Below are 24414 nucleotides of genomic sequence, written 5' to 3' on the forward strand. Positions count from 1 at the left end.
AGGGTTTTTCAATAGGTGCGCTTCAACTTTTTTCCGATAGGGAGGGCGAACGACGCAATATTTTTTATTTTTCGCTTGTCATTTGTAAATTTCGTTAGTAAACATTTCATCATGGAACGCTACACACTTGAGCAACGATTGCGAATCGTGCAAATTTTTTATGAAAATAATCGTTCTGTTGCTGCTACTTTAAGAGCATTACGGCCATTTTACGGTCCATTTAACAAGCCGTCCCGTTTTGGGGTTATGTGAAGTCATTGGTCTACAGTAACAAGCCGGCGACGATTTGTGAGCTCAGAGCCAATATTGAACGCGAAATTGCTGGAATTTCGGCCGATTTATGCAAAAGAGTGGTCGAAAATTGGGTTCAACGATTGGACTTCGTAAAACGTGCACGCGGTGGTCATGCAAAAGAAATCGAATTTCATACTTAAATGCATATGTTCAAACTCGATAACAAAAAAAAAAATTAGTTAAAAAAGTCAAACAGTTTGTGTTTTATTCAAAAAAGTTCAAAAGTTGAAGCGCTCTTACTGAAAAACCCTTTATTAAAAAAAATAGAAATTCGGGCTAAGAAAATCTTTTCCACAATCACGTACGCGCATTTTAACAAAAAAAAAAAATATTAATATAAAATCGGTCAAAAATTGCCTTATCTAGGATATTTTAACAAAATTTGTCGAAAACTCCCCACGGTGTGCCATAGCAGTATGGATTGGTGCGTGGCTACCATTCGAAAATGCACCGTCTCAAAACACCAATTCATAGAAACGGTATTTTCTAATATCAGTAGTTCCTCAGCAGGCAACGGCAAACCTTCGAGTGTATTTCTGTCATGAAAAAGGTTCTCAGAAAAAAATGTGCTGTTTGGAGGCAGTATAAAATTGTAGAAACATCCATTTGTGGAAAAATATCAGGACACACACCACACATAGCAGCAGAAGCTCGACCACAATCCCAAAAAAGGGTGTAAGGCACATTTATATATGTATATCGGTTGTTTTTTAAGGACTCGAGAACTTAAAATGATAATATAAAAAGAAATTTTGTAAGAATAAATTTTTTTATTACAAACTGGTAGATAATTTTATGACATTTATTTTTAGAGTATGATATCTGGCACTTATCTTCCGTGGCTGCAAGTTACATAGTCCATTCGATCAGCCCAACTTTTTACTACTTTTTCCAAAAAATCTCGCCGTATGGCGCCAATGGTGGCTTGAATATTGAAATAACCCGATTGCTAAGAGTGCTGTATGGCAAGGTTTGTTGGAAAAAAATGGCGTCGATGTTTAGCTGCATAATTTTTGGAAATGAAAATTCAATCAGCGTGGCCCGGTAGCGCTCGCCCTTCACCGTAACCTCATTTCGGAAGAAATACTAAGAACCGAACCTAGAACCAGTGCTCTATGAACTTCACGAAGAAAGTAAATTTCCACAATTTGGAAGCGTTGTTCTGGCGTTTTTTGACCAAATGGCTTACGTCGTTTGTTTTACGGTCGATTTTTAGCTTTTGTGCTATGCTACGACTACTAGCATGACGCTCACCTTCGATTATTTCTGTGACTTTATCGACACTGTCAACATTTTTTTTAACATCAAAAATGTTGGAACGGAAGCGACGAAACCAAAATCGGACATAATTAGCTATTACAGTATCGGCACCATAAAAGTCGTTCATAGTTTGAGCGGCCTGGCTTGCATCAAAGAAATACTGTAAAATGTACCGAATTTTCTCTTCGTTGACCTCCATTGTTAACAGCCTGTAACTCACAAATGAATGCAACAAACAAAAAACAAGAAAAGATTTTTTTAGTGTGAAATCTCACCTTGACAACGAGCATAAACTTTAAATTGTTTGATCGACACTTTACGAGATATCGATCATTAAAGCCATTTACCGAAATATTTTTCCACAAACTACAAACTACAGTACTTACATGCATATAACGGGAATAGGATACATATTTTTACGCATTTAATTGATACTCACCAAACATTTAAAAATAAATAAAAAAATTATATCAAAACATTCGATTTTTGGACGTTTATTTCGTTTCAGTTAAAGTTTTGATTAGAAACTACAGGTTGAGAACTCGCACTTATTAGGAAATGACTGTAAGACAATAAAAAGATAATATGAGGGATAAGAACTAGACCTGAGTGGGGGCGAACAGTAACTTAATATAAGTATACATATATACTGGTTATGTATGTATGTATGTGTAAATCTAGATTATGTGATTGAACAGATAAGTGTACATATTAGTTTCATATCGTTATGCACTTAAGAATTACGCGCTTAGAGATTAAACTGTCTTTACCTAATAACATTTACATTTACATCAAAGGCTTAAACACGGATTCCTAAATGTACATACCTACTATATACATACAAGTACGTCTACATAGGCAAATGCTACTTATATTTAAGTGTTTGTTAAAGACTAACTATCGTCAGTGTCAGAGTTTCGCAAATGGAGACATTTTTAACAACTTTTTCTTTTTTTAAAGCTTAATACTCAACTACTTGCGGGGCAAACAATTTGGTCTACGAGTACACCTTTCTTGAACTCATATATGTAGGTATGTATGTATTTGGCACTTTTGACTTGCCATTCCATAAATCACGCATTCTTTTCAATCTGCTAAGGACATTATTGGTAGTTTGCTAAAACTTTAATGTCTCTCAGAATTTAATTTAATTACACATAATGCATAAAAATCTTCTACTGCTTACCATCTACTCCATACATACTTCGTCAATCATACACACATAGGCATGTGTATGTGTGTACGAGAATATACAAGGGTATGTATGTGTGCAAGAATATATCTATTATCCTTTTGATATTTTGTCTTTGGGATTTTTGAGTCTACTGTGTCTCATATGAAGAATTCTTTATTTATGTACATACAACAGTGTTTTTTTTTTTGTTATTATTTTTGCTATCCACTGAAATTATTCGCTTCCATAATTCGGCTCGCACTTAGACATATCTGGTGATTTGCGTGTGGAATTCCGAGAGGCATATTTGCAATTGGCTAAATGAGGGACGTTCCGTTGGTAGCACTGCCCAGCAGTAAGCCATTATGGTAAATCTATACATAGAAAATAAAAAAACAAATAAGCGAAACATAAATTGAGCAATGAGTGTCAGGCTTGATTAATAAATATGAGGTGAGACTTAAGTATTTAAAAAGTATTTGTGGAATTTCTTTGAAAAAATTTTGCTTACAATTCATCTGGGCAGTTATAGGGCTGTGCCAAGCGGTAACCGTCTTTCAAGTAGTGCTCCATTTCGTAGGGATCGATCTCGGCGTACGGGAGTTTACCCAATGTGCACATCTCCCACATCAGAACGCCGAAGGACCACACATCGCTGCCCTCGTTGAAGTGTTTCTTTTGTATGGCTTCAAGAGACATCCATTTAATGGGGCGATTCTCACCGTCACCCAAACAGTTGTAATCAGCTGGAAACAGATCGCGGCTTAGAGAACTATCGGTTAATTTGACGCGTAGTTGGTCGTCAATGCTAAAGAAAAAAAGCGAGGAAGAGGTGAAATTTCATAATTAAATATATGACAGCTAAGTTATATAAGGTCTTAAACAATATATGTAATTATGTATAGGTATACTTTATATTAGTTCGGGTAAAAGAAATCCATTAGTTATGCGTAACATTTTTGCAAAAATGATTTAAAACTGTTTAATGGTCGATTTTTGGCTCATGGGCGATGCCGGTCAACTTCGATTATTTCTCTGATTTTGTCGATATTTTCTTTAATATCAAAAATGCCTCAAAAGAATCAACGAAACCAAAATTGGACGTAATTAGCTGTTACAGTATCGGCACCATAAGCAATATTCATACTTTCAACCATTTCAGAGGACTTCCATTTTTACCTTGATCAAAGAAAAAGTGTAAAATGTGCCGAATTTTCTCTTTGCTGACTTCCATTGTTAACAGCCTGTAACTCACAACTGAATGGAACAAACAAAAAATAGCAAAATAATTTTTTTAGTATGAAATATTACCTTGACAGCGAGCATAAACTTTAAATTGTTTGATCGATACTTTACGAGCTAGAACCATTCCCCGGGAAAATAATGGATTTATTTTTTCCCAAACTAATAGGCGCTTGCACCCTATTTGGGTGTTTCGCCGAACTCCTCCCCTTATTTGTAGTGTGGGTTTTGATGGTTTTCCACAAATGGTGGTGCCAACAAGTTTGTGGTGACAACGAAAGGCAGATAGTTTTTATGAGGTGATATTTCAAGGCAGAAATACACAGGGAGGTTTGCCATTGTCTGCCGAGGCGCGACTGCTATTAGAAAAAAAACTATTTTTGTTTCTATGATTTGGCTTTTCGTGTCCGGAGCTTTAAAGCTGTGCCCTTCCGAATGCTAGTTACGCACCAACGCATTCGGGTATGGCGGGCAATATAATTTAAAGTTGACTGCTCATTGCCATCTTAACAAGCTATCTATTTAGTTGGTGTGCTACTTACTCTCCTTTTGTTCTACTATAAGTCGATTTTGTTTGGTCAACATTTTGTTGTTTTTGGCTTTTGATAGTCATAAATAGTGCTTGATAAAACTCTTTTATGTGGCTTTCACTAAATTTTTTAAACGTCTTATTTACCTTATAAACCTCATCTCAGGCCCGAAACAGAATTGCAACAGGACAGCGGCTAACGCGTTGACGATCAGCTGATCAAATTCCATCGGAAAATGCGTTGAGCTAAACATAATTGCGACGGGACGGTTTTCAACTGACATTTTGTGGTTACAATAAAAGTAATTTTGCAGTGAAATCTTTTCGTTTGCTCCATTTGTGAAGCAATTCGTTGAAGCTCATTGTTACAAAAAACCACTTCTTTCTAAATTATTGATATTTTGCGGGTTTTGTTGTACTAATCGACTAATATTTGCTTGTTATTTGCCTGCTGTTGCTTGTGAACAAACAAATTGTCAGTGAACAGAATTCAAAGTGAACAGAAAAGCAACCCTAAGTCTTCAACCTGTCGGAGAAAGTAGACATCGTTCCCGTAGTATAACAATAGCCTATGTGCTCATAGGCTATTATTTTTTTATTGAATTTTTGGATTCTCCATCGTCGATTTTATATGTGGTCAAAATTTTGTCAAATTCTAGTTCCACAAAGTGGGTCAAAACGTCAGTCAAAAAATAATAAATATTTACAGACATAACGAGATTTGAGTGAGAGCTACTTTCGACAAAAAGTTTGAAATTCATTTTTTCAAAACATCAAAAAATTTATAGGCTATTTTAATACTAAGGGGACGACATGAATCTAATTATTTTGTCGCCGTAAAAGTAACCGACGGCAAAAAATCCGTTTTCGCAGCAATTCTGTGCAATTTCCTGCTACTAAATGTGTTCTAATTTTGACAGTCGTCCGCCGTGCGTGATTACCATTCGGGAGTGCGTAGGTTAGAATCCTAACAGTGTATTTCTGCCATGAAAAAAGTTCTTCATAAAAACCATTTGCCTTTCAGAATCGGCTTAAAACTGGTCCCTCCATTTGTGGAGGAGCATCAAGACGCACGTCAGAAATAGAAGATTGAGCTCAGCCAAACACCTAACAGAAGAGTACGCGCCAATTATTTATTTATTTTAATTTTGACAGCGGGTGACGGGTTGGCGGGTACGCGCTGTCCGCTGCAATTCTGTTCAAAGGGTCAGAGTGGAGGCATAAACTTGAAAATATAAAAATCGATCTGGTGAATAGCCTATTAAATGATTTAAACTTCTGTAAACAACTAGTCTAGCTCAGCTAGTGTAGAATCGTTTCTCCCTCCACGTACATATTATTTATGATCTATCTGAAAGCTGTTTATCACACAATGTCCTATTGAACTCCGATAACAGTGCATCGTGTTTTATCCTATTAAATCGGGATATGTTCGCCAGATATGTAGTAAGTGGCCAGCGAAACTGAGAACTCTTTTTACCGAGAGCTTATCCCTCAATGGAAGTCGCTATAGCGATCAAAAAAGTTAAAACACAATTTTTAATTCGTTAAAAGTGATATTTTTGATACCTCCATTTGAGCCACCCTTGCTCTATTTACCACAAAGAATGTGAACCACAAAATTGTTTGAAGGAAATAGGAAAAAGTTTAAAATTTCTAACAACAGCTCAGATTCAAATGTGCCAGAAATGTCGTCGATCTTTTATGATTCAGCTTTCAATCTAATTCTGATGAGATAATCGACTGCATTTTATGTGTAGGACGAGCTCTGCATTGGGTGACAAAAAAACTTGTAATACTCTTCTAAAATTATTTTCTAAAGTTTATGTCTCGAGTTCAATGGTTTCCACTGAAGCATCAGTATTAACCTTTACGCGTTATTCATTTTGTCTTCTAGTTCTACAAAGGCGAGTATAAGATATGCCTTTATTGTTATTATTGTAAATATCTACTTACACGCAATTCCTGGCCGCCACGTCTTTATGTATTACGCCATGATTGTGCAGGTGTTCCATTGCCATTGCTAGTTGCGACGACATAAGTACGGTTTGGATAGTGGTCACACTACGCGCGTATGCCGGTTCTTGGAGGAACAACTTAAGGTTTCGTGTATTATTGCTTGCCGGATAGAGCACGAATGGTGTAGTAAAATCCTCGATTGTGACGCCCAAAACCGAGAGAACGTGCGGGTGGGACGCATCGTACAGCATCATGCCTTCCTGTAGCAAAAGTGATACTTGCATTTGACTGGCATGCTGGGCGACCGTTTTTACCAACACCTCCTGACAATCGCTGTAAGTGCCTTTATAGATGCGCCCATATGTGCCCTCCTGCACCAGACTCGAAAGACGCACTCGACACTTTTGCACTGTAAGTTCGTTGAGACGCCGATTGAACTCCTCGGGTTCGTGCTCATATTCTCGAAACGGTCGCGTGAGTGTGGCATAAGTTGGTGTGATTACCGACGGGCACACGTAGATTGAATTATGTGCAGTTGATGATATAGTCGGTAGGCGTTGGAAGCTGGAAGTTTTTATCAAATGTACTCCATGATTTTGACGTTTCGTGGGACCTTTGGCGCAATAGGCGATAACGATGAGTGTAGTGACAAGCAATAAAGCTAGAATACCACCAACTATTAGTGTGGTGACACCACTAGTCGGTGGTGCGAGAGTCTCTTTTAACATTGGATCGAAGTCATGTAAAACAGTGCCTGCACCACTTAAGCGACCACCACCCAACAAGTTTTCATCCATTGTGTGTTGCTCGTCGCTACTGGTCGCATGATCATCACTCACACTATCCCCACCCACCTTCGCAACCTCGGCATCATGTGCAGAATTAACACTTGTAGAGTCTTTGAAAATACCCTCGACTGGGTGATTAATCTGCATGTTCATGTTGCTGCTACTACTACCACTACTACTACTGCTGTGTCGACCGTCATCCTGTGGGCCAGCAAGGCAAATTTTTTTACGTCTGAACATCAAGTCTGTTATGTTGTTCGTCTTTCGGTCCAATATTATTTCGATGGCAATGGTGACCTCGACTTCTGCATCGCGAGTGCCAGAACACTTCAGGCTGACAGCGAATGTCTGTGGCTCCAATGGAATTTCACCGATGCGCGAAATATTCAGCATTGGCCGCGGCAGCACGAACGGCTCTGATGTAATAATGTTGACACTGTAGGGTAGCGGATGGTGGGCTAGACTTTGCCATGTGAATGAGATTTCGTTGACGTTCGCTGGTACGGGCACGGCAAAGTTAAGCGCATAATCATTGACTTGGCCATCGCGCACATAGTACAGCTCAGCAGAGACACCTGCAAAAGAGAAGATAACGTCCATCATTAAAATATCCCAGCAAATTTGAGTGAATTTCAGGGTTGGGCGAATAAAGTAGAAGTCTGAAAATGAAAACAGAAAACTATAAATGCAAAAGAGGACTCCACACACCAAAGCGCTTACGACCACCACAATCCGAAAGGAGAAGAACGCGCTGGCCTTTTATTGAACCATGCTGATACTGACAGCACGATTAAGTGGTTGGTGATTAATAAAAAGTGTCAGAATTGGCTGAGGGTGTGCGAATGTGGGCTTTTGCTTGGTTTAAGGCCTGATGTGGAGAGTTGGCTTTGAGTCGTATCCAATGCGGTAGGGACATATGTGACATACGACCGCCGCTCGTAGTCTACCCAGATTAATTGGATCCATCAGCGCTTTGGTCAACAAAAGAGAAATTGTTGAATCGAACAACCAGCTGCTTAAATCGTAAGTAGAAAATCTGTGTAAATATTTGCTAATATTGAATTGCGCGCTACTACACTAATCAGTCTGAGAGTGCATTCGGTAATCATATGCCACTTATGGTGTGCACCACTATGGTTAGATTCATTTTTGTTTTGCTTTTATTTTATTAAACTTACATAAGCCCTTTAACCCTGGTTTCTACTTGTAATCACTGATAATTTATTTTAATTCTGTGGTTCAATTTTCCGTGGTAGCCAACACGCCTCTCCAATATTGTGCAGCTATAATTTTGCTATGTGTCTGTGTTGCACAGTCTATGGATTTCCACTGCATATGCAAATGCAGCTAATGCATGCATGTAACGCATCTGGTAAACACCAAAGCCAAAGCGTCATTCGTTGCGACCATTTTGTGGGAATTTAAATCAACGTTGATTGTGAAAAAGCGCATTTGCGTTTGACTCAGATTAGTAACGCGCACAGCACGGCGTAGACTGGCAAGCACTTTTCAGTGCCAATATATTGTTAACTCGATTTCAATTCGAGAAAATCCGCTGCTAACTGATCAGTGACAAGCTTTGCAGCCAGTCAGAGGTTAGCAAGCCAATGGCCACCGTCGTTTTCTGATGTGGCGCGTCTAAAACATACCAATTTTCGATTTTAGCAACTGGATGCGCCTCCCCTCTTCTCTTTAGCGCCTACTACATATTCTTTCATATTGTTCGTCATGTAAGCGTTGGTGTCAGATGCGATTTGTTGGCAACATTTCCATACACGGACACGCACATACTCTTACTAAATGTCTGTTGGTTACTGCGGCTATGTCGGCATTATCATTCCAACATTTTTGTGTTTGTGTTCTGGCTTTCGTTTTTCTATTGTTTTGGTTGTTGATTATACGCGTTGGCATTGGCATCCTTTGTTGGTTGTGGGCTACAGCAGCAATGTCCAACAGTTGATAATTACATGACCGCATGGTCGCCTTTACGAGGATACCATCAACGACAGCAGGTCGCCGAAAGCTTTGAAACGACCCTGAATCGATATGCTTGTAATGCAAAGTATTGTGTAATGTCTTATGTGTATGTGCATTCGTGTATGGGTGTGTGCAGGTGGTCTAGTTAGCAACTGAAAATGTATGTAATTCATGACTAAATGCGGCGGCGGTTACCTACAGATGGTGTCCACATGCACCCAGAAACAAAATGAGCAACATAGAATACAGAATCTGACGGCTAGTAAAATTGATATGAAACCCTTTTTGGCAAAAACATGTAACCGAACTCAATTTTTTTTACTAGACTTTATACATGTAAGCCAAACCCAGAGCCAACTCATGAAAGTTTCACTTTAACTTTAGAAGTTGTTGTAAAGTTGAAAAATCAGGAATCACTCGGTCCAGATGAAATTATCAATGAGATGATTGAGTACGGAGGACAAAAATGAGCTCACATTTTTATTTCTCAAAATTTTCAGAACCATAAAAATATCCACATTATGGAAGAAGCGCATAACGATCCAAGTATTCCCAAAAGGCGATAAAAAAAATGTCGAAACCTATAGTACAATAACGCTGTTAAGCTCTGCCTTAAAACTTTTCACGAAGTTCCTTGCTTCGGAGATTGCTGCCATCGGTATAAGCGAGGAACAGTGTATTATTTATTACTAGGCAAATTATAGACAAGACAATATAATATAATACAATCAGCCAGCCTTTTTAAGTTTTGTCGAACTAACACAAGCATTTGACAGGGTGAAGTTTCACGATGTTCTTAATCAACTGCAAAACAGAAATTAAGATGAACGAATCATTGCAGTGGTAGAAAATATAAACACAGACAACTCGACTTTTAGGAGAGCAAACAAAAGCGTGTCAACCAAAATAAAAGTAGCATAAAAGTAGCAATGGCCGCCGTAGCCGAATGGGTTGGTGCGTGATCACCATTCGGAATTCACAGAGAGGTCGTTAGTTCGAATCTCGGTGAAAGCAAAATTAATAAAAACATTTTTCTAATAGCGGTCGCCCCTCGGCAGGCAATGGCAAACCTCCGAGTGTATTTCTGCCATGAAAAAGCTCCTCATAAAAATATCTGCCGTTCGGAGTCGGCTTGAAACTGTAGGTCCCTCCATTTGTGGAACAACACCACGACGCACACCACAAATAGGAGGAGGAGCTCGGCCAAACACCTAACAGAAGTGTACGCGCCAATTATTATTTTTTGTTTTTTTTAATGTCTACCGAATTCTCGCAGTTTTGTTTCAGATGGTCAAACCTGGTAGTCTATCATCCTTGTGCATTACCAGTACTCAATGACTTAAGTTTTTGAGGACACAAACTCCTTCATAACCTCGAAATTGTAACTCCTAAAAGATAGTACTCAAGTACGCAGACATACTGGGTCGTTACGTCAGATAAAATATCTGGGTGTGATGATTGACAATCGGCTCAGTTTAGGACCACATGTGAAATATATAAGACGCAAAGCATCAATCCTTCCGAACGTTGGCGGGCCTAAAAGCAGCAAACGAAGGCTACTAAATAGCCTTATCACATCCACTCTGATGTATGCAGCTCCCGTATAGGCGAAATCATTGAAGTTAAGAGGGTGATAAGCGCAAACAAAACCACCTGGTGATTGCAGCCATGATGTCTATATATCGATATATTGGCGGAAAGACGGAGCGAGAGTGTACGTCCAGAAGGAGCAGAGTTACACTAACATATCAGCAATTACAGAGAAAGCGAAGGCTTTATTTTTACCAAAACGGGGCTCACATATACGCTGATCCCAAAGATCGAAAGATGGTTAAGTCGAAGCAATGGTGAGCTTAGGTTAGGTTAGGTTTGGCAGCCGCATTGCTAAATTTCCCTCTCCATATTGAACCACCCTGAGCTTTTGACAAAGCGTAAAAGGTTGTTGATACCTAAAGTGTATAGATTATCTATATTCGTTAAGAAGTAAGATTTTAAAAATCGGTTCCTAGCTAGAGCTGCGCATGTGCAAAAAAGGTGTTGAATTGTTTCCAACTCCTCCTCATTTCTGCAGCTACGACAGAAATCATGCGTGTAAACGCCTAATCTCTTTGCATGATTTCCTATGAGACAATGTTCTGTGAGGGCCCCTACTAAGGTCCTGATTTGGAACCCAGCATAAGATTATACGATATTGCTTGGCCATCTCATTTAGAGATTGGCGACAACGTAAGACACTCCTGGATGTTGTTTGGAATGCATCCAGGGCTCGTAGGGCAGCTTAGCTGTCCGATAGAATGCAGATATCTGTTGATGATATTCTTTTTATCTTTAACCATTTTAAGGCTTCATGAATAGCGTTTATTTCCGCTTGAAAAACACTACAGTCATCCGGTAGTTTAAAGGATTCACTGATAGAAAGCTCTTCGCAAAATAACCCTGGCCCATACCGGTGTCCATTTTAGATCCGTCCGTGTAGATCTTAACGGGTGTGTTGGTGAGCTTAACTTCCAGCTAATACACTTCCTGACAGGTCGTGGTTACTACCAGAAGTAGGTACGTTAGGTAGGTTGGATGACAAGAGCACCACTAGTACACTACAGGTAGCATTAGAGTGCCCTTTTATACCATAATGTAGACCACTACCTGCGAAAAATTACAAAACTTAAAGGAAGAAAAGCCATCTACAGTCATCCAGTGCTGTTGATGTAGTGGCTGAGAGAAAAGGGATTTAGACTGGAGAACTGCCTCAGGCTATCACCAAAAGTCAAACTAAGGAACCGCAGACGCCTAATCGCCAAACACGAACATTTCCAAAGAAAATGTTGAACAGTTACCAGAAGTACCTACATCGCTTTAGTTTACGTGAGTTGCCTTTGGCGCCTAGTATGCCATGAATAGGAAGAAGCAAGGCATGTGTTTCTTGTAAGCCCACGACTTGCAACTAGCAGATGTGATTTGGCCGTACTATCAGAAGAACCGATAATACCAGAAAGCATACCATAGTCGCCATCATGATGCCTACAAAGGATGCGTGGGATGAGACATTCAGCCGTCTACGAGGTTAGCGGTGGCCAAACAGACGATACTTGGCAAAGAAACGAACTCTTAAGTTAGAGTGAGACAATTATGGTGGAAGTGGGCGGAAAGGCCCGACTGCGGTAGTTTCTTTCTGAAATACACAAAATTGTGGGAAGATTAACGTACATACATATTTTTACAGATTGCATGTGAAGAGTAGTTGACGTCGAGTCTAGTGCTCAACCGCCTCCCGGTGATTTACTTAAGGGTAGTACCAGAAGGGAATTGGTACATTGACGGTAGGAGGTTTAGTTGATGAGGTAAAGGCTTTTTATTCTTGCAACTCGTAAAAAAATTATATACGGGGGCCTACTCTTAGTCAGTCCCCAATTTTGAAATTTAGATATGCCTAGTCTTTTTTTTGCTTTCGAAAGGTCCACAGTGGGTATGCGCGACACGTTAAGCAATTTACGAATTGTATACAAATATATGCATATCCACTCATAGACATATGTAATAAATTGAATCATTCGGAATCTTCTTTATACGCAGTCAGTGCACATTTGGTGAAAATTGGCAACAAATATAATATAATGAGTAACTACGTAGACCTTCGAATAACAAACAGGCATATGTTGGTACTTTAAAATTTGAACAAAGTTAGAGCGCAAAAAATTACAATAATAATTTGCAAGCAAACAAGAATTACGACTGTGCCATATGATTAAAGTTGCCACAGCTGTAATGAAATCAAATCGAAGTCAAATTGAATTTCGTTTCATATCTTTTTTGTGGTAACGTCGTCTCATTTCACTTCGCCCTATGCCTACATATTTCCATTTTATTGCAGTGTTCTTTGCTGTGCTTTGCTTTTTTTTTTTTTTTTTAATCTGCGGCTCATAAAGTTGGGTCACAAATTTCTTGTTAACAGATTTTGAAAAGTGCACAAATGCTCAGCAAATCAACACAAAAGCCTATAAAATAACCAATAAATAAAATAAAATAGCAACAAGAAGAAATTTGTGTTCTTGCAAATTTGCAGTTGCTTTGCTGCTAATAAAACCAAACGCACCACCGCCTACAAACGCCTTTTTTGCTTGCACATCTTGCGAATTTGCCAAACCATTCATAGGAGCCTACAGACATACATGTATGCATGCGTGTGTATGTATGGATGTATGTCTATATGTATTTTAAATGTGCGTGCATGTGATATTCTCCACTGTGGAGCCTCCAAATGTGAAGTGAAAAAGCAAGGCAAATCAAAAGAAAGAATAACATTTTCGCAATCGCTGCCAATTTCGAATTATTGCAAATGGGGCTATTCCTACCAGCAAAAACAACTAAGTAGTAATAATAGCAGCAATAATGGCCAACCGACCAACCGACAGCGACGAGCAACAGCAATAACAACCGAAACCGACGCTACTACTTGTATTTCGCCCGGCATTCAAATAAGCCTAAAGCTGTCCATTCAGCATATTTTCAGCTTTGGCATTTTTTGGTACTCGTACATTATTCCGCCTTCGCAAATAGTGAAATCACAGCGGTTTGTACGTAAGAATAAGATTTTTTTTTTACTTCAAAGAAATAAAAAATATACGCTGCTGTGCACTTAGCATTTCTGTACCCAGTGCACTAAGGCATTAAAATATATAACTTGGTTCAAAAATTTCCATAATACGCTTACGAAATCGTTATACTTTTGTGCTAATAGTGGACGCGCATATAATACAAAACTTAATATAAGAAATGGTCGTTCACTCTTCAACCAGACTAAACGAAACTCGACTCTACAGGTTACTAAAAATCAGTCCCTCGAGCATTTTCATCAATATTCTGCCGCCTTGATTTCAAATATGGGTGTCTGCATTTTTCTTTGAAAATTAGTTATTCACATCGCTGAACTTGTTTTGAAAATACGAGTTTATTTATGCGAAAATAGTTCAAATTATAAATAAATATAAAGTTATTGAAGTTATAAATATTATAAAATAATATGGCTGCGGTGTCTACTTTGCTACAGTTTTCGCGAAATCCTTATGAAAAAAGTAGGTGTCTGCCAGGAAATTCTGCGTCATCAACACTTCCGCTCTGCTAAAATATCATATCTCCTCAGATACGGCTTTTGAAAGGATTTTCTCGCCAATTTTTCGTTCGAGAGAAAACCATAACTACAGGAAATATAACCAACCACCATTCGGTTTCATGAAACACAATACCATCGAACCAGTCCATCGACTCATAAACTACATACACAAAGCATTTGAACAAAATAAATATTGTACAGCGGCTTTTCTCGATATATATCAAGCCTTTGACCGTGTTTGATATGGTGGCTTACTCCATAAAATAAAAAACACTCTACCAATAAATTATTGCATATTTACTAAGTCCTACCACGAAAATCGATATTTCCTTTCCAACAAGGAGAAGTTCTTTGTCAACCAAGGCGAACTAAATATGTGAAAGTTCAGCTGGTGTACCCCAAGACAGTATTATGGGTCCCATTATATACTTGCTATACACATACGATCCACCAGCTTCTGAAGAAACAATAGTCGGAACGTTCGCGGATACCACTGCCGCACTCACAAATGACTCTCATCCCCATATGGCCTCCCAAAAACCCCAGAAAGGAAAGTGGCGCATTAAGTCAAACGAGGCAAAATCTTCTCAAGTCACTTTTACACTAAATTGAAAAACTTAGCCACCCGTTAAGCTTGATAATACAATATAATCATCCCCCAAACTAAAGTCAGAAAATATTGATAGCAAACTTACATGGAAAACCCATATTTTCACTAAACAGAAGGCTCAAGGAATAAAACTCAGAAACCTTGATTGGTTACTACATCGAAATTCGCATGTTTCTCTCGAGTGTAAGCTCTTAACTCTATACTCCTCTTTCTTGGGACCCATATGGATATTTGGCATCCAACTTTAGGGCACTGCAGTTAACTCAAACAACGAAATACTTGAAAGAAAACCAGTCGAAAACCTACCAGCACAGAATGATCTCAAATGCCCCTTATTATATCACAAATGCAAAAATTCATCGCGACCTCAAAGTACCAACAATAATTGCAGAAATAAGAAAATATGCCATATCACACAACACACGACTCCAATCGCACTCAAACCCTCGTGTCTCAGAAATATCAGAAATAATTGCATAACCTTCACCAGACTCAAGAGGACGTCTGCAAAAGACCTCATATGACAATAAATTTGTCTAAATTATTGTTTATCATAAAATTAGTATATGGTTGCCTCACCGAGTGTATACCATAAATGTTGTTTCTCTTAAATGGATTATCTAAATAGCTTGAAGTAAAAATGTTGCTTATTGTTTAAAAAAGAAATGGATTAAAAAATTTTACATGTAATCAAAAATTAAGTACATAAATAAAAAGAGTGGATCCAAATTAGTCTGAAACAGCTATTTTAATTTCCAAAAAAACATTCATGCGACTGAGATTATTTTGGCGAAATACGAAAAAAATCAACACAGCCCTCAATTCTGTTACTTCGTTTGACGTGTGGACAACGACTGATTGCACAAGTGTGTGAATACGTGTGAAATGAGCGGACAGAATTCTATTGTCGAGTCTTTGGGGAGATGGTAGCCAAAGTTACTCTCAAAATTTTGCTTTGGAACTAAACCGCGTAGTCCATCCTCAATGGCTTCAGTCTCTGGTATGATCCAAATTAGAATATGCCGTCTTCATATGGAGACCGCAATATGTCTGTCATTTGAAAAAGCTTGCGTGAGTTCAGAAACTTTTAAGATTTAGAACCTTAAGCAGGTAAATGTATTTAAATTCGTTTGCTTCCCTAACGACCAAATTGGTCGTTTGGACTACTCTATGAAGCTTTTGAAAGTGTTGAGCTTTGAGCGAATCAAGGAATGAATATATGTATAAAAAAATATTAAGAATTAACAAAAATCTGTCTATATACATATATTCACCATTACACCCTTTGTTGGTTTTTCGCCGAGCTTCTCCTATAATTTATGATATGCGTCTTAATCTTGCTCCACAAGGGGAGAGACTTAAACCGGTTAAAAAGACAAACCAAAAATTCTACAAGTCAATGTCAAAACAGTTATACCTATAAAGCAAACAGTAGTTTGTCTTTGATCCGGTGCTAACTTTGACATGAAATATGTAACGCGCCACACTGTCATTCCAGAACCATATTGTGGCAACTTCATTAAATTGAAATCGGAAATTTGTTTACTTACTTATCTGTATTACACATTTTGGAGGACACTTTCACAAATGTTCTCACTAACTTACTCATATTAGGGCGGGTCACATTGTTGGCAAGCAAGGCGCATTCATTAAAGATGAACAACGATGAACATAACAAAAAAAACGTTGTGTACATTGGAATGTCATAACAGAAGAAACTGGAAAACGAAAAGGACGAACTACGTTGAACATCCCGACATTTAGTGGAAGCTATTATAGAAGCATATGACGATAGTGCAAATTGAAAGGCATTTCGTTATTTTATTTTGTTCTGGCATACAAGTGTAAATAGCGAAAAAAGAAAAACAAATCGGCGGGTCTACCGCTATCACCTTTAATAGATTCACCTTGGAGAAAAGTGTTTAATATCGGGCTGATCCGAATTTTATGCCACCTGCGCTTTTCCAAATGAAACCGTAATAGAATGAAATCAGACGAGTATTTCTAATATAATATTTTAAAATAATGACTAGCTGTTCTCATGTGGTTATTAATTGTATTTCAATAATAATTTGTATGCCAGTTTTCTTTCCCCCATTTGTACTTGGACTAAGGCTTGCGAAGTATTCTTATATATATTTCGCTTTGAGTAATTTGCGCTTTTCGGATGCTACGAGTATGCCTACCTATGAAGCGCGATGCTTATTGATTAACTTGAAATCATTGCAGAACGAGAGACTAATATTATCTTTGTCTTTAATTTTTTACTTAATCCGTGATGCTGTTGTTCTACTTCAGAAGATTTTCTTGATTTTCTTTTTAATTATAATTTTTTTAATGCCTCTTAACCTTCCAATATGTCTACTCAGCCTATAAGAATCTATTCATTGGCTTAATAAGTAAATAAAAAACGAAATAAAGAAATAATAAAAAAAAATTAAACTTTTTTTTCAGTAAACCCCGAGGTTAAATATCATTTGTGACAAACTTTGTGGCATTATGCCCCACACCGGAACTCTAGGAATATGTGATTAAATATTATTTTCGCACTCCTGTGCATATTTATAAATATAAGTAGGCGCACTGCCCCAGGCTGGTGAAGAAAGGAGCACCCAGTGACCTTAGTCGTCTAGTTGCCAAACTTGGACATTTACAGAGAAAACGCTCAACAGCCTCCTCCTCTGAAAGGTCCCTACAGCTTCTATATATAAAGCGTTTTTCAGTAAGAGCGCTTCAACTTTTGAACTTTTTTGAATAAAACACAAACGGTTTGACTTTTTTAACTAATTTTTTTTTATTATCGAGTTTGAACATATACATTTAAGTATGAAATTCGATTTCTTTTGCATGACCACCGCGTGCACGTTTTACGAAGTCCAATCGTTGAACCCAATTTTCGACCAGTCTTTTGCATAAATCGGCCGAAATTACAGCAATTTCGCGTTCAATATTGGCTCTGAGCTCACAAATCGTCGCCGGCTTGTTACTGTAGACCAATGACTTCACATAACCCCAAAGAAAATAGTCTAGAGGCGTCAAATCACACGAGCGCGGCGGCCATTCGACCGGTCCATTTCTGGAAATAATGCGCTCATCGAACTTACTCTTCAACAAATCAATTGTAGCGTGTGCTGTGTGGCTTGTGGCCCCGTCCTGTTGAAACCACATGTCGTCTAAGTCCATACCATTCAATTGCGGCCAAAAATAATCGTTTATCATGTCGCGGTATCGATTTCGATTCACAGTAACGTGGCGATCATTCTCGTCAACGAAAAAATATGGGCCAATTACGCCGCCGGCATGTAAACCGCACCAAACAGTGATTTTTTCGGGATGCAACGGTGCCTCATGAATCACGTGTGGATTGCTTTCTGCCCAGTAACGCATATTTTGCTTGTTGACAAAGCCATTGAGCCAAAGGTGACCTTCATCACTGAAGATGATTTTTCGACTTTAAACTTTCTTAACAGAACACGCATTTTTATAATAAAATTCAATGATTTGCAAGCGTTGCTCAAGTGTGTAGCGTTCCATGATGAAATGTATACTAATGAAGTTTACAAATGACAAGCGAAAAATAAAAAATATTGCGTCGTTCGCAGAAGCGCACCTATTGAAAAACGCTATATATACATCATATATAATTGGCGCGTACACCCTGTTTAGGTGTTTGACCGAGCTCCTCCTCCTATTTGTGGTGTGCGTCTTGATGTTGTTCTATAAATGGAGGGACTTACAGTTTCAAGCCGACTCCGAACGGCAGATATTTTTATGAGAAGCCTTTTCATGGCAGAAATACACTCGGACGTTTTGCCATTGCCTGCCGAGGGGCGAACACTATTAGCAAAATGTTTTTCTTAATTTCGGTGTTTCACCGAGATTCGAACCTACGTTCTCTCTGTGAATTCCGAATGGTGCCAACTACTACTTCTGCAATGGGGTTAAATGGTAAACCTAGTTTTTCTGCGTGTGTGCCGATCGTCCAAAGACCGCTAAACACAGCTACGAGTATAGAAATTGTATCGCGAGGAGTTCTCAGAACTTTCTGGGTCCTATAGCTATTGCACTGGGGCCAAAGGATTTTCGAAATAAAAATGGAGCTCCACCTTTTCTGCGATTTCCTAAGAAATAAGTTGTGCAATTCCCCTTTAACAACTGTTAGGGGGATACCGATGAGCCATATTTTCTCCAGTTCCGCTTTTTATGTTAGAAAGTCCGCATGTTGCAAATATCTTTCTATTTATTGGAGATTGATTCAGATTTATGAAAGCAAAAAACCAGCACAACCTAATGTATACGTATGTGCATACATACATACATATATAAGGTATAACAAATACTACATCTTGTCTTCAAACACATTGGATGCTCGTGTTGTGGCGAAAACATCTACAACAGCAATAAAAACAGTACCGCTGTGCTTGCAAAGCAATTCTAAAACAGCTTTATTGAAACTCTAGTGACGCTCGACATTGATGGTGCCATCGAAGCAATGGCAACCTGCAACAGTATGGAAAGTAGGAAATACATACATATGTATCTCGATGTAAGTCAGCGAAGTATTCGTTTGTTGGTAGGGCGACATCAAACAATTCGTCCTTTAACTCTTCCTTACCGCCGAGCATTCGACAGTCAGCAACATCAATCACAAATACGTAGAAGAGCAGCAATTGCTGAGATCGGCAAAGTACAAATCAAATAAAGTAAATTGAATATGGGCACGTCGAACACAACCAACCAAGAATTGCTACGGAAGGGGCAACTGTTGATAAAACAAGGATGTAGAAAGGTAGGGACTTGGAGCACTGCGGCAGCTACGAATTTCAGCTACTTCGATGGCAATGTCAACAGACAACACGAATTGCCAAATGTCCTTTCTCAGGTTGTCAACCGTTTTAGCGAAAAGGCAGTCGAGGGGTGCACAAACATACTTACATGTATACTTGGTATGTATGTATGTACATACCTATATGCGCATTCATGAGATTGTGTAAATTTGTATGTGCCGAAAATCAAAATATCCCGATAAAAGAATTATATCTTGTTCGAGTTGGATTATCTCTCTGTATCTACTAACCGAGCAGGGATGCCATTGCCAGCAATCGAATGATTGAACTTACTACGTACGTCATACAGACATACATATATTACATACGAAGCGATGGAGCGAAAACGACAAACGCCTATTGCTACAGGAAGCGAGTCGCAGCCAACAACGCCAACAACCAGCTTCCTTTACAAAAATTGAATTACGCTTTATTTGTATCATTTGTACGGTACCGTAAGCCTTTGAAATTGTTATTATTGCAGTGGATTGCTACTGACTGCTGATTTCTATTTGTTATTGCAATGTTTCGGCCCAACAATTTACTCGCTCTCTCTTCGATCATTTCACTATTATATTCCATTTTATTTATTTTAGTTCTTTTTGCAAATTTTCGAAGTCTGCATTTGGGTGAACATTAAATTTTTGAAAAGTTCATACATATGTATGTATGAACATACATACATAATATATATACTTATGTGTGCGGATATGCGCATAACTGTATCTGAGTGTTCAACTTTTGGTATGATTGTGCATTTCAATCAGTTTTACGCAAATACATTTTATTTACTTTATTAACAATTATTTATTTTTGAAGGCATCCCCGACTATTTCCAATATTTAAATCTGTGATTTTTACATTTTTACTGTTAAAACGAATTGTTCATTGATTTTTTGTTGATTTATTTTTGAAGGCATCCCCGACTATTTCCAATATTTAAATCTGTGATTTTTACATTTTTACTGTTAAAACGAATTGTTCATTGATAAAAATACAGTGAAACCTCTCCTAATAGCATAGACAAATGGCGACGTTAAGCGGGATTAACGACTTAATCCGGAATTATCTCAGTAATTAAGTGTAACTAATGCGGATTAACAACTAGAATTGATTCTTATAATTTAAGCGGATTATGTGAATTTTGTATGGCAATGTTGCCGAAAAATGCTGTGAATGAAAAATAATGAAGCTTTTAAAAACAATCATTACAGCTTTAAAATTGTGAAAAAAATGATGAGCACAACACGAGTAAGTATTTTATAGTATTTTCGTTTTATTTTTAAGTTTAAAAATTCGTTTTCCAATTTCAGATGGCAAACCGAAAGAAACATTCTAACTGGACGGAGAGGGACGAGCAGGCGCTCGTAACTAAATGGGGAGAACGCACAGAGTTTTGCAGAGGGCAACATGAAATGCTCACATAAACAATGGCATTGCTGTCGAAATGGCAGGCAAGTCCAATCCTTTATGAACAAACGTGTAATATGAATTACAACTCTATAAATTGTATAATATTAAACTTACAATTTTCCAGATTTCGCGTGCTCTTTCCTGAAATGTTATGCGTGCAATGCTAGTTTGCACTAACACGTTCGAAATTTCATCAATTATTTTAATACTGAGGAGCAGTTTAAGAAATAGCAATATAAGAATGTTTTAAAATAAATATATTAATTATTTTTTAGTATCAAGGCAGCCCGTATTTATTGCCTGCTTAATGCCTTATTGCCTCTTAATGTAATAAGAATCAACTGAGCCGGTAATCCCGATTAACGCCGCCGTTTGTCTAGGCTATAACGGACACCTGTATTCAATAGTCATCTCCCTTGGGTGGGCAATTTTTCTTATACCAAGTTTTAAGAATAAATTTCGGAAAACAATTATTGTCTCTTAAGCGGGCACTCTCTTGGCCGGACAGTTATTTTTCATAAAATTGGCACAAAAACCTCTATTGAGCGGACGCAAACCGCTTATGAAAGGACATTAAGATTTATTTTCGTAATAAATCAAACAAAAACCTCTGTTGAGCGGACGTGAACTCCTCATAGAGTCATGTAATCCTCTCTTCCTTCCAACATGGTTCACTCTTTGATCGGATCACTCACTATCAGATCCGTTATTATAATTTACATCTTTTCCTTTTCCCGTTTTTATAAGTTAGTATGTAACAAGGATTACAGAATACATGGTTGCGCCTTCCGAATTCGCCGTGTCGTCAGAGCCCATGAATATACAAACAAAAGGAAAAATAATAACTTGTTTGTGAAGAATAAGAGTTGGCAAAAGCAATGAGAACAACCAAACATAAGAAGTTACACCCACACACACATTTTCTTGTCACGGTGTCTTCCACAAAAAACTGCATTTGGAGGCTTTATATTCATTTGTGCTTAAACAATTTAACACGCGGCATTTCGTTTAGTTTTAATCTCAAAAAAACACAATATTACCAAGCCATTCACTGAATTTTCATAAACATGCAATTTCTCCTGCTTTTGTATATTTTGTTCGTTTGTTTTGTATTGCGAAGGGAGCTGACGTCAGAGTAAGGTAACTGGTTTCTGCCACCTTCAGTACTCAATTCGCCTAGATTCCCAACCGTTCAGTGAATTTTGACATACATGTTTGTTTTGTATTGGCAAGGGACTGGACGTCAGATTTGTCAAAATCGCGAAAAATAAAGTAATGGTTTAGTACTCAATTCGGCTTGAGTATGTCAGTTAAACGTTTTCTTAGTTTTAGTTTGAATTTGTTCTTGAAGGAGTGAGGTTAGCTTAAATAGCCTTAACAATAAATAAAAAAAAGAAAGAAAATTATTTTGTGCTTGCTTTTACTATAGGCGGACAAAATATAAAAAATTTGAGTGAACAGTTACTTACATACATACATACTTACTACTGGATTTTTTTTTCATTTTCTTAAAGTATCTATAATATTTTACAAACATTGTGTGAAAACTTGAAGTAAATCCGACAAATACTTTTCGAGTTTTTCAACAATTAACATAAGCTGCTTTTTTTTGTGCTGGTGATCACTGTAACTTAAAAACCGCTTGATAGATTTCAATAAAATGTATACTGCTTTTGAAAAACATAAAAAAATCGTGCCTGATCGAAGGATTTTTGTTTTGCATAAATTTCGATTTTTTTTAATTAATTGAGAGTTTTTTCGAAAGTCTGAAAAATATTTGGGAGGCCACCATATTGTTAATTTTGACAACAAAACGCTTCCACAGGCATAAGATTACCTATTAATAAAACTACAATAATTTCTCTTGTCCGATTGATTTTAGATGAATTTCTAAGGACTTGTGATGATCACCGCAAGGGACTTCTGGCATACGGGCACACACAAACAGCGATAACTTTTACAATTATTAATTTTTTTTTTTAATTTGCTAAAGTCAAGTCGAAATTGCAAAATAAAGCAATTGACTAGCAAAAAGAATTATTTCGCACTGTTAAAAAAATATGCAAAGTAGTTTCTTTTAGAAAAACCCAAAAAAAACTTGCGTCAATCCACAATTTCCAAGTTTTTTATGCGATGAATCTAATAACCTAGTTTTATATAGTTTATTGACTGAAATGCATTATTTATTTTGATTTTCGCTATTACTTGCATGCACTTATTCACATATGAAATGAATATGATGTATGAACTTTTGAAAAAATAATATATATATATTAAAAAATTAGCAACTTCAAAACACACAAATTACACTTGCCTTGAGCGGACACCTCACTTGGGCGGACAAAATTTGAATGACGGTGAGTGTTTCACTAGAGTGTTCAGTAGGAGGTTTCACTGTACTCATTTTTTTTTTGTTTTTGTTTTTGGAAATACTTAGATTCTGATCATTTACTAAACTCAACGAATTATTTTTAAGTAAATCAATTTAAAATTATTAAATACCAGAACACCTCAAAATGGCCCTAAAAATAGGCGCTACTTGGCTAACCCATATTCTGTTACACGCATTAAACTTAAAAAAAATTGTACACGAATTGCATTTGATTTTACCTTACTGGGATTATGGGTAATCAAGTCCTGAGGAATTCAGTTATCCTTTTTTAAATGAAAGTGAAGTAGTAACAACTTTTCGGTTACTCCGTTTTCCCTACATTATAAATACTTCAATTCGATAGCTTTCAAATACAAAATGCCATGCATTGATAGCAGCTGTACGAGCATTAAATGTTCTAATAGAAAGCCTAGTAATAAAAAATTACGGCAAGAGTATAAAACAACAATTCCGAAAACTCAAAGCAGTGTGACATGGAACCCCGCTCATTGCTCAATACATAGCTCCCTGTGCTCTTTCGACATTTGGCCATAAATAAATGTACACAACGACAAAATGAATAATGGCATTCAATTATGAATAAATTTTCAGCATCAGATAAAAAATGAAATAAAGGAACTTTTCATTACGCACACCAACAACATGCATTCAAACATACGCCGCCACATACGTTTGTATGCGCACCCATGCCCAAACCACGGACAATCAGCTGCTGATGCGCGCTGAAGAGAACTAAGAAATGTCGTTAAGGACTTGAAGCGCCTAAAAGACACCAACCACCAGCCGTCTAACAGCAACGCCGCAGATGTCAATTGAAGTGCTGATGCGGAAAAGTGTAGATAA

The 24414-nt window shown here is 37.6% G+C and overlaps 1 protein-coding gene across 1 annotated transcript in view; it reads right to left on the bottom strand.

Moving 5' to 3' along the window:
* Positions 1-2047: 2047 nt before the first annotated feature.
* The window catches only part of LOC129248708 (tyrosine-protein kinase Drl), a 91320-nt gene continuing 68953 nt past the window's right edge, over positions 2048-24414 (bottom strand). Inside the window, exons 2-5 of the mRNA XM_054888335.1 lie at positions 13573-13666; positions 6456-7821; positions 3240-3536; positions 2048-3102 (exon numbers count right to left, since the gene is read on the bottom strand). Of these exons, the coding sequence (XP_054744310.1) occupies positions 2991-3102; positions 3240-3536; positions 6456-7821; positions 13573-13666 (1869 nt within the window). The 3' untranslated portion in view covers positions 2048-2990. The remainder of the gene's footprint in view (positions 3103-3239; positions 3537-6455; positions 7822-13572; positions 13667-24414) is intronic.

Source organism: Anastrepha obliqua, chromosome 5 (assembly GCF_027943255.1).
Source record: "Anastrepha obliqua isolate idAnaObli1 chromosome 5, idAnaObli1_1.0, whole genome shotgun sequence".
Classification (NCBI taxonomy): domain Eukaryota; kingdom Metazoa; phylum Arthropoda; class Insecta; order Diptera; family Tephritidae; genus Anastrepha; species Anastrepha obliqua.